The sequence below is a fragment of the Salvia splendens genome, chromosome 3 (genome assembly GCF_004379255.2).
Source record: "Salvia splendens isolate huo1 chromosome 3, SspV2, whole genome shotgun sequence".
NCBI lineage: Eukaryota > Viridiplantae > Streptophyta > Magnoliopsida > Lamiales > Lamiaceae > Salvia > Salvia splendens.
The window spans coordinates 3,120,086-3,131,542 of record NC_056034.1 but is presented as its reverse complement, the minus strand read 5'-3'; the positions used below and the strand labels follow the sequence as shown (position 1 = coordinate 3,131,542).

The 11,457-nt window shown below is 39.8% G+C and overlaps 1 protein-coding gene across 1 annotated transcript; it reads left to right on the top strand.

Annotated features, from left to right (window-relative positions):
• Positions 1–9,585: 9,585 nt before the first annotated feature.
• On the top strand, positions 9,586–11,010 carry LOC121794384 (probable indole-3-pyruvate monooxygenase YUCCA9). The gene is made up of 3 exons (XM_042192523.1): positions 9,586–10,236; positions 10,330–10,701; positions 10,786–11,010. The coding sequence occupies exons 1-3, from the start codon at positions 9,586–9,588 to the stop codon at positions 11,008–11,010; spliced, it is 1,248 nt and encodes a 415-aa protein (XP_042048457.1).
• Positions 11,011–11,457: the final 447 nt, after the last annotated feature.

Genomic DNA, 11,457 nt, shown 5'->3' with positions numbered 1-11,457 from the left:
ATACACACATAATACTCACTTTATGAGCTAAACCTAGAACTCTAGGAAGAAGTGTTAAGTTAACGATCACATGATAATAATTTAATGTAAATATTATTTCTCTCAAGGAACCCTTTTCCCTTCACGCGTGATCACACCCACAGTTCTATACACCTTTTTCCACTTAATTAAATCACCACAACCCAATAAAGAATTTAGAATATTATTAATAACTACTACTACTACTTCTGTATATTATATGAGGTTAGGTTCAAGGGAAACTAACATGAATATGTTAATTTCGAATTCATTATTATTATATACAAAAAATATGTATATCATTATTATTAAAGATTTACTACTATACATTGTAAATGATACTCCCTTCCCCTAAAAATAAAAACATAAAGTTTTAATGCACAATTAACAAAATATGACAGGGAAAGTTAAAATAATAATAATTCTTATCAATCATAATAATTTATTAATCAAAATTTCTATACTAAGTGTTTGACTTAAAATATACCTAAGTATTCTCAATTACGAGGTCAATCATAGGATTTAGTAATTTTATACGTCCAACACTATGAATTAACGTTCTATATATTCTAATGATATGTATACAGATATAAGTGCGTGTGTGTGTGCATGTATTCTTCCAAGACGCGGTTGCTTGAGAGGTGAAAGGTAGCATAGCCGACCTCTACACATAAAGCATTATCTTTACATATATATTGCTGCAAAAGGGAGAAAAAGAGGAAAAATATTAATAACTATATATATATATATATATATATATATATATATATATATATATATATATATATATACTCCATATAATATTATCCTATAAAAATATGTGTATTTGAAACTGTACATACAATTGGTAAGTAAGAGAGATGAGGATAAGGGTACATAATGGTGGATCATCGTAGTATAAGTTGTAAATAAATTAGTGTACGTGGATAATGAGTTGATAAAAGTTTCTACAAATGGAAATGCACATATTTCTACGAGAATGACGGAAATGAAAAGTGCGCGTATTTTTATGGGAAATAGAGAGTATGTTACTAGTGGAGTATATAATATTGTGAAGCTGTAGAGTTAATTAATTTGTCAATTTCGGCCTAATCCAAAAGAAGAACTGCATTACACACCAGTATTGAGTAGTCTACAACCTGGCTGTGGAGCATACTGAGCTGCCATATACAGTATACTACTATAATATCTCTAACACACGCACATCAAATATTCCTGCACGACCTTATACAATTTCTCATAGTGATTAATGACTACTTACAAATGAAATGATGGCTTGTTTGTTTTCATGGTGCTTGAATTCCGCTTGTGGTTTGATTGGATTTATGGATTGATCATTAAAAAGGTTATTTAATTATTTAATAGTAATACCACTAATTTTGTGTGACATAAAAAAAGGTTATTGTTTGAGGACTGATGGTAACTAAATGTAGATTTGTATACTTGATTCTGTTCAATTTCGATAGGTAATTTAATTAGGTTATGCGGGTGTATTTATTGTTGAATATTGGTGGACTAATTGTGTATTGGACTTACATATTAATTGAATTGGGTTGGCCCTGATTTAATTAATTACTTAGGCCCATATTATTGGTTGTTCAGCCCAATGTGTTATTTGGCCCGTTACTTACCTGGTGTATCTGATGGCCTCCACGTAGCAGCTCCACGCGGATCCCGCGTCCCAGCCGTTGGATCTAGGGTGTGTTTGTTAAGTGAGGAGCCGACTCCTCACTTCACCCATTCGATTGTTCCTAGTCTCTTCTCTCTCTCAGAATTAGCTTCGCCTTCTCTGTACCTTCTCTCTAGTTTTTCGGCGATTCTAGTCGGAGATTTCCTTCAAGCTTTTGGTTCCACCAATGATTCTTAGTTTCTAAGAGATCTATCGGTGTAGTTTGAGTGTTAGGCAACTTCTTCGGTTTCCTTCTCAAACCCTAGGGTTCGGTCTTCGTTTGCGACCTACCCTGTTGTGCTTGGAGTGTTGTGCGAGGGTTTCTTGTGTGTGAGATTGTGTTCTGAGAGGTTCGTGTGGATTCGTGTGTTGAGTAGGCTTGTGTTGGTGGTAGCCGGTGAAACTGAGGTTTCTGGTGCCTTTGTTCAACGGTGTCTCTCTTGTGACGGTTGGTTGAAGCTGTGGGGAGGTTCTTGTCCCGGTGTAGTCGCCTGTTGCGACCTGTCCTTAGGGATCTTATCTCTATTACTGATTCATTTACTAAGTGTGCAGGTATTGTTGGCAGAGATGGAGTCTAAAGTCCAGTGGTGTACTTGAGATTAGTCTACGGTTTCCGACTGTAAATCTTGTTCTTAGTTAACTTGTAATCTTGGAGTTACGTTTGTTACTGGCTTGTATCTCTGAGATTAGCCATCTCAGATCTCAATCAATAAAAGAGGTCCCGATAATTAGTGAACCCCGAATGATCTGATCCCTACCTTTATCATAAAGAATCTCTCTCTCATTTTACATTTCAAGAGATTAATTAGACTTCCCAATTCCGACCCAAAACAGTGGTGCCGGCGCAACAATCACTATCCACCTTCAATCATTTCCATGCGCAGTCACAAATCACAATAACAATTAATTAATCAAGGTTCTGAGTATCCAAACAATTATTAAGCCGCCAAACCCCAACTAGCCACAGCCAAATCATCATTAGCATAACTAGAAATGGAGCTAATCTAGATTATTTAGGCTTTGGAAAACAACTAAGCAAGTAGTATTACTTTAATGTTGATGTAAATGGACTTCCTAGGGAGACTTCAGCTAAATTAATTGAGTTTATGACCTATATTTGGCTGTGCTAACATTCTTAAATTATTTCTCTGCCAAAACAGGTAACTATAAATCTTAAATTCATTTTTATATGGTAAATAATTACATACTCCTATATAATAAACCTTGTATTGACTACTACTGCACTTGATCAATTGTATAATATATAATAAGGTAAGATAAGCAGTAGGTGCATATATCTAATACTCTATTACTACAATTAATTTTTTTTGAATAATAAATAAATAACATGTCAATTTTTGTAACATCAGTTACCTTTGAAAGAGTTCTGGAATGTATCCCTATATAGCAATATAAGTGTGAAAGTGATAGCATATGCAATAAACATATTATATTCATATATAGCACTGGAATAGTATCTCCAATTAATTTAAGCCTAGTTGACATTATATATTGAATTTTAGTTCAGAAAAATGGAAAAAGCAAAGTGCAAACAATTGTTATATACAATCTCTTCTTCTCGTTGTTTTAATGCACCCGATCATATATGATAATGATTGATCTTAGGCATCATTGTATTAAATTAGTTGGACCTTCTTCGCTTTTATATTTTCTAGGAGTTGTTAATTAGGGTAACGTATTATGTATTTACTAATTTTTAAAATTTTTGAATGGTGCAACATACGACGCATTTAAATTATCAAAAACAATTTACTGGCTTAGTTTAAGGCTCAACTTTAATTGTTGTTTATCTTTGTGCATGAGTTTCTGTTTCTTGCTTTTGTGGTTCTTGCAATTGTTATTAATTTAGCTGATAACGCTATATACGTGTTTTTATTTATTGTTTCTTATTTTTATTTATTGTTTTTTTCTGTTATGCATCTGAATATAACATTTGCTTTTATTGGAGAGTGATCAATTGCTAACTCATCATTTAATTGCTAACTACAACTAATTTAACACCATAGGATTTTAGAAAGCTTGTGGTCTATAATTTGCCACATGTAATTTTCATTTTTATAATTAAATCGAAAAAGATAAAAAAAACTATCAAATTAGGTTTTGGATGAAAATATCAATATAGTGTTTCGAAAATATCAACACAATCTTTGAGAATGTTAACACATTGCTTATATTGACATTCTACATGTATTATATTGACATATTTTATATATAATGTTGTCATTTGTTGCTGTACGAAAAAATTGAAAATTTTTGAATTTTTTTTCAAATTTTGATATCGGAACATATGCAAGTGGGATCTCGTTAGAATCCTTATGAAATTATCTTTAATTTGATATATGTTATACGGAAAAATAATTTAAATCGAAAAAGTTATATGCGTTTTAAAGTTATGGAATATTTTTCAAAAGTTAGTTACAACTAATTTGTTGCAAATTAACCTTAATACCCTTATTGACGTTTTTTGTTGATCATATTTACATTCCGGAGCTGATGATCTAGACCCTTAATTTAAATATCTAATGGCTATTATTTAGTTGTAGTTAGCAATTAAGTATTGAGTTAACAATATAACACTCTCTTGCTTTTATTTATTTGTAAATTTTATTACTTTTCGGTTATGTTTTTATGCTAGGACTTTTTTTAATAGTCATCAATTCAAAGTATGAACATTTCTTCGGTATAAAAAGCTCATAATTGCCACACGGAAGTGGGGCCCAGCCGGCTGCTGAAAGACACGATGTAATGAGTTGGCCAGGATGGGCTTTGTGGGCCGAAATAGCCACATCAGTCACACTCCCAAAGTTGGGGTCCAATAACCAGTGGGAAACATTGTTCGATCCACCCGTACCCGGCCATCCTCTCCACGTGGCCTGCCACCTCATCACTGAAACTGCTACGGTTTCTGTGGGCTATGTCACACGTCACTTTCATTTCTCCCAAAATTTTGGCGGGTATTTAGAGCATTTCCAATGGTAATAGTTCAGCCATAGGCTAGCCACAAACTCCTCATGTCACATTATCAGGACAAGCAACTGAACAAGCAATAGGCTAGCAATAAGCTAGCCACAATAAACAAAATTATAAAAAACAAATAATTAACAATCACACAAAATACAGAATTAAATTTACGACACAGATACGGGAAAATTCATTAATAATATTTAAATAAAAAAGTACATTAATTAAAAAAATTACATGAATTAAAAAAATCTAACGACGTGCACTCCTCTGCGCCCACAACTCTTCAATTAAATCCTTTTGGAGTCGAATATGAGCATCCACTTGGCGCATGTCGGCATGTGCCTTGAGGCGGCCGACTTCATCGTGAGGTACCCCCCTTCGTACGTTGGGGGCGGCCACGCCGTGGCTTGGGCCGGCTTCATTAGCATCGTCATTGGCCTAACTAGTCAGTTGTACACCTTCATCTTCGACAATCATGTTGTGCAGAATAATACATGCGTACATTATATCAGCAATGTAGTCGACATGCCACAAACACGTTGGACTGAACCGGAAACACAAATATCGACGCTCCAAAGCATCAACGATACGCATAAACACTGTCATACGCATCCTAAAACGCCGCCTGAAAAGAGGCACCCCAAAGCGCGGCTCCTCCGCAAAGTAGTCTTCATATAGCCGCTGATGTGCAGCTACGTGATCCCGATCAATCACTGCTCGTCGGTGGACAACGGGTGGAGGTCGAGGTACCGCCGGCTGCAAGGCCCTTTGTATCGACCGGTTTATCTCGCGGGACGTATAGGCCTCCAACTCTTCGTTCATTTGTCGTTCGTACTCCTTAGCATCACCACCACTACCACCACTACTACCACCCGCATAACTCATTTCACGTTGTTGCTCTTGTATAGAAATTAAGATGGAGAGAAAACTCGTTAAAACAAGTGGTGCGAATGAAAATGACGTGCAAATCGCGTATATATAGTGTTTCGAAAAATTTAAAAAATTTTGAGCTGGCCGATCGCTCACCGATCGGGAGCCTGCAATGGCGGCCAGCCGACCGGCCAGCGCCCGAAAATCATCGCCGGGTCGCCGATTTTTTCACCGAAATGGCGCTCGCCGGTTCCAATGGTTCGGCTAGCATGTCCGCTCGCCGCCATTGGAGATGTTCTTACTACTATCGCCTTTTTTTTCATTTTGCACAATAGCAGACATCCACAATAATAAAAATTCACAAATATGCAATTTACGGAATTAAAATTTCGACACGAATACGGGGAAAATGCAACGATTTTATTTAAATAGTAAAAAACATACATAATTATTTTTTTAAAAATACATAGTTAAAAAAAATACAACCCAAAGCTTCGACAAACGCGGCCCCCGTCTCACTCCTCGTCGTCCTCGTGGCCAGTCCCGACGTCACTCCTGGGCAGGGGTGGCATCCCCAAATCGTGCCTTATATCGTCGGTGACATCCTTCAGCATCAATTTGTATAAGGTGTCAATCGCTGCCTGCCACTTTTCCATGGTGTCTAGCAGGCTTTGCTGCTGCTGCTTACGAGCGAGATGGGCGAGCTCGGGATTGAGCTGGGTAGGAGCTGCCAATTGGACCTCTTGAGACCTGCTGGCGCTTCCCCTAGCCATCCGCATCGCAGACTTTTGACCAAACGGGCGACGGGAAGACGATTGAGGGGTCGGGATCTCTGCGGCGGCGACGGGGAGATCGTGGGAACCGGCACTGATGTTGTACTCGCAGGAGGAGTTGAGCTTCGTCCGCTTCGGCCAGTCAGCGTTAACACCCGCACAAAACTTGGTGGAATTCTGCACTTCAAGATAGACCTCCCAATAATTGAAGACGCCGAACTTCTTCGACTTGTCGGGGTACTACTGCATGTACAAAGTCTTCACATCCTCCATGGGCATGCCGCTGGTTGCAGTGTGGAGGTTGTTTTGGTAGATGTCGGCAAATCAGTTGATGGCCCTCCTCATCCCGGGCTCTATCCCCGTCATCCCTCCACTCACCCCGAGCATCTGGGGCACCATACCACCCATCCCACCCATCCAATGGTACATATTGTAGCACTCGGGCATCATCCCCGCTATTTGGGGTTGGGGCATCATCGGTGCCATTCCGGGCATCATCTCGGACATCCCTGCAGTTCCGTCGGCGTTTCCCCCACCTCTAACGGGAAAAGTCTGTGTTTGTGACTCGCTGGCGGGAGAATCACTGTCGTGCTCCATTTATTTTCAAAAGAAATGAAAGTAGAGAGAGAGAAACTCGTTAAAACAAGTGGTGCGAATGGAATGAAGTTCAACGTGCCGAATATATAGAGTTTAAAAAAATCAAAAATTGGGACGTCCGCCTTGGCACCTCAATGGCGGAAGTCACAACAGACGTCGCCGGACGGCCACGAATACCTCACATCCGCCGGGTACGTCCGCGTCCGCCTCTCCCGACACAATGGCAGACGTCCCGCGCGGACACCCGGCACGCCGGTCTGACGTCCGCCGGGACATCCGCCATTGCGGATGCTCTTAACAAACTCCGTTTAATAATTATGATTACAAAACAAAGATTTTTAAATTTGATTTCATTTTTTTTTTTTTTTTTTGCGTAGGTACTGATTAATTAAAAAATATTAGTCGGTCGTTTCTTCTTTATAATTTACGGTATTGGTTGAAATTTTTTTTATTTTAGTTATTAGTGATGATAGATCATATGATCCGCGTAATCAGATGCATATAAATTATTATCATATTGCACTTTCACAATTCTTCTCTTTCCTTTATGCTTCGTAGTAAGAAAAAAGTTGTTCTTCAAAAAGGAAACAATTCAATATGTTAGTCAAGTTAATCGATACCTATTATTCTTCAAAAAGTTATTTCATACATAAATATATATTCATTCACACCATTACTTTATGAACATAAACTATATTAAGTGGAAGGTGGAAAATTCCTTCGCTCATCTCACACCTACATTTACTATGATTCCAAAAGCCATAATATGAAAAGGCAACCTCAAATATTTAAGACCCGAAAGGGACCAACCCCAATTTGATACTCCATTCCGCTTTAGGAGTCCCGATTGAGTTGGACACATAATTTAAGAAAATGTTTGAGTATGTAATAAATAAATATTGTAATGGATGTTGGGAGTCACTTTTAATTGAATGTGTAATAAATAAATGTTATAGTGGATGTTGGGATCTACTTTTAACATTTTTTTTATTTACTTTGTAGGCATTTTTTATTAGTTTATCTCAACTGAGACTCCTAAAGCGGGACGCCCGAAATTGATCAACCGGGACTTCTAAAGCGAGACGGAGGGAGTATTTCTTTAGCTACACCATAATCAAGTAAGACCTTAAATTTAAGAACAATCAATCCGATGATTAGAATAATCGATAAAGAAATTTTGGTGCCCGCATGGGCGTAGCGCAGTTGGCAACGGAGTGGCAGATCTTGCTGCAACGATAAAGAAATTTAGGCTTAATTATGATTTGAAAAAAATGGGCCCCACTTCCCCCAAGTCATTAAGACCATCCACAACGCGTCTCGCGCCGGGCTCGCGTCTCGTCTCGGAGAGACGAGACCCCCGCGAGACGCATTGCAGCGGCCATCTCGTCTCCAGCTCGCGACCGTCTCGTCGCGTAGCTCGTCTCGGAGAGACACGAGACGAGCTGTCTCGCCACGCGCCCGAGACACGTGGCACGTCCCCATGCGTGCGTGACGCCCACTCGCTGGCCCGCGAGTGGGCGTCGTCACTGATGACGCAATAATTCATTTTTTTAAAAAAAAAATCGATTTTTAATAAATTTTTTTTTTTTCAAACAGTAATATTACCGTTAAATATTTATTTTCATTTTTTAAATTTTTAATTTTTTTACTCTATAAATAATTCTATTCCATACTCATTTCAAACACAAACACACATCTATTCCTCTCAAATCCTCTCTATCACTCCAATTTCCATCTTCAATCAACTCAAACAAATGGATCCTTTTGAGCAAATGCGCCAATTAATGGAACAATCACTCGAAGAAGATCGACGACGAGAGGCGGAGGAAGCCGCACCACCCCCACGACGCTCCCGGAAGTACATCAATCGGAACCGGGAGGAAGCCGCCGCACGGTTAGTACGCGACTACTTCTGCGATAACATGATTGTCCGAGACGAAGGACCCGATGCCGGAAATTGGTTCGACCCCGAATCCCCCGGAAGCTCAACCGCAAGTAGTCCGCCGCGAAGTGGAGCGCATCCATCTATACAAGAACGGTTGGCTATTCGGGCAAGGACACGCGACTCTAGCGCCCACACCCAACTCCAAGAGGATCTAATTGAGCACATTTGGGAAAACTTTGGCGGAGAAGATTAAATTATGTCATTTTTATTTTTTTAGAATTTTAATTATGTCTTCGTTTTTTTTAATGTTAAGTTGTAATATTGTTTTAATTTTAATAAAGTGTGTTTGTTTAAATTGAATTGGGTTTTAAAAAAAATTATAAATTAAATTGAATGAATAGTAATTAAGAGACGGTATAGAGACGGTTAAGAGACGGAGCGTTGCAGGTTCCGTCTCTTAGTTAAGAGATGGAGGAAAAAAGGACAGTGGGGCCCTCAAATAGTGCTCAAATAGTAGTTAAGAGACGGTTTAAGAGACGGTATAGAGACAGCGTTGTGGATGGCCTAACTATCACATGCAACTCTCTTGAGCCTTGGACACATCTCTCTATTTAAACCCCCTTCCTCCCCCCTATTTCTCATCATCACAATCAACAAGATTTTCCATCAACAAAAACACACAAAAACAACTCCTCATCCCTCACTCAAACAATAACCATCAAAAACCCTTTATAACCATCAAAAACTCCTACAGCATTCTCAAACACGACCCAAACACGGCACGAAAAATGTTTAACTTCTCAGATAGTAGTAACACACTCTCCCGGCGGTGCGTGTGGGTGAATGGCCCAGTAATAGTAGGGGCCGGCCCTTCAGGCCTGGCCGTGGCGGCCGGCCTCAAAAAGCAAGGCGTACCGTTCGTGATCGTGGAACGGTCCGACTGCATTGCTTCCCTATGGCAAAAGCACACCTACGACCGCCTCAAGCTCCACCTCCCCAAGCAGTTCTGCCAGCTCCCGGACTTCCCCTTCCCCGACCACTACCCCCGCTACCCAAACAAGCGGCAATTCGTCGAATACATGGAGTCCTACGCCAGCCACTTCGACATCAAGCCGCACTTCAACGAGTCAGTCGAGACCGCCAAGTACGACGAAGCCTGCCGCCTCTGGCGCGTCAGAACCGCCGGAATCGGCGGCGAGGTCGAGTACATCTGCCAGTGGCTCGTCGTGGCCACCGGCGAGAACGCCGAGCGCGTCATCCCCGACATCCCGCGGCTTGACGAGTTCGGCGGCGAGGTCATCCACGCCTGCGATTACAAATCCGGCGACAAATTCAAGGGCCAGAGAGTCCTCGTCGTCGGCTGTGGAAACTCCGGCATGGAAGTATCCCTCGATCTCTGCGATCACCACGCCAAGCCAGCTATGGCCGTTCGTAACGCGGTGAGAAAACTTCCAAATCTGAATAAATTTTTTTTTCGCGTAACTAATTTTTTTCAATCGCTAATTTTTTTATGGAAATGATTATATTTTCAGGTTCATGTTCTTCTGAGAGAAATAATGGGAAAATCAACGTTCGAGCTAGCGATGCTGCTGATGAGATGGCTGCCGTTGTGGATTGTGGATAAGGCGGTGCTGTTTCTGGCGTGGATGGTGCTCGGAAACATGGAGAAGTACGGGCTGAAACGGCCCTCGACAGGGCCGTTGGAGCTGAAAAACAAGTACGGGAAGACTCCGGTCCTCGACGTGGGGGCGTTAGAGAAGATCAGATCCCGGGAAATCGAAGTGGTCCCCGGGATCACGAGCTTCTCTAAGGCCGGAGTCGAGCTCGTTACCGGAGAGAAAAAGATGATCGACTCTGTAATCCTAGCCACTGGTTACCGCAGCAATGTGCCTTATTGGCTACAGGTGAGAAATTAGGATCAGGAATTTGATTTTATATGTTTATGTTTTGAGAATTAAATGCTAAATTATTTATGATAATTTTTTCAGGAGAGTGAGATGTTTGGGAAAAATGGATTTCCTAAGAATCCATTTCCAAATGGTTGGAAGGGTGAAGGTGGGATTTATGCAGTTGGATTCACAAGGAGAGGGCTGGCTGGGGCATCTGCTGATGCAGTCAGAGTTTCACAAGATATTGCCAAAATTTGGAAGGATGATTTGAAGCACAAAAAGCAAAAGGTTCCTACTCACAGAAGATGCATTTCGACATTTTGAGTTAATTAAATTCTTTCTTTTTTTAAACCCAAAAAAAAATTGAATTTTTTGCTTCTTTTATACACAAATTTATTCATGTAAACAAAAGTGTATACCAATGTAGCATAGATAATCAGCCCTTCTCGAAACGCCCAAAGAGATTTTAGAAATTTGGGCACTTTCTATACCGAGGATGACGTGGCTCTATTTTCTCTTTCAGTTTTATTGTTTCAAGAGTTGTACACATGGAATATTTTCCATTACTTTCAATTGAATAACTACATTTTTTATTGCCTCTAGTCTCGTTCAAATTCATATATTTGAAGTATTTGATATGGTAAATTTTTCTCTAAAACTGAATCCTGCAATAGAAATGCAATCTTAATTTTTTTTATCATGAAGAAAAAGACAAAACAGAACTTGGAAATTCGGTTGTATTAAACCATGAACTTTTTGTATGGGCCACAA

Bases quoted from the DNA above. Each gene is read 5' to 3' on its own strand.
- LOC121794384 (XM_042192523.1), top strand. From the start codon at position 9,586: ATGTTTAACTTCTCAGATAGTAGTAACACACTCTCCCGGCGGTGCGTG. The intron at 10,237-10,329 runs GTGAGAAAACTT...TTATATTTTCAG, and splicing joins CTATGGCCGTTCGTAACGCG to GTTCATGTTCTTCTGAGAGA. The intron at 10,702-10,785 runs GTGAGAAATTAG...TAATTTTTTCAG, and splicing joins ATGTGCCTTATTGGCTACAG to GAGAGTGAGATGTTTGGGAA.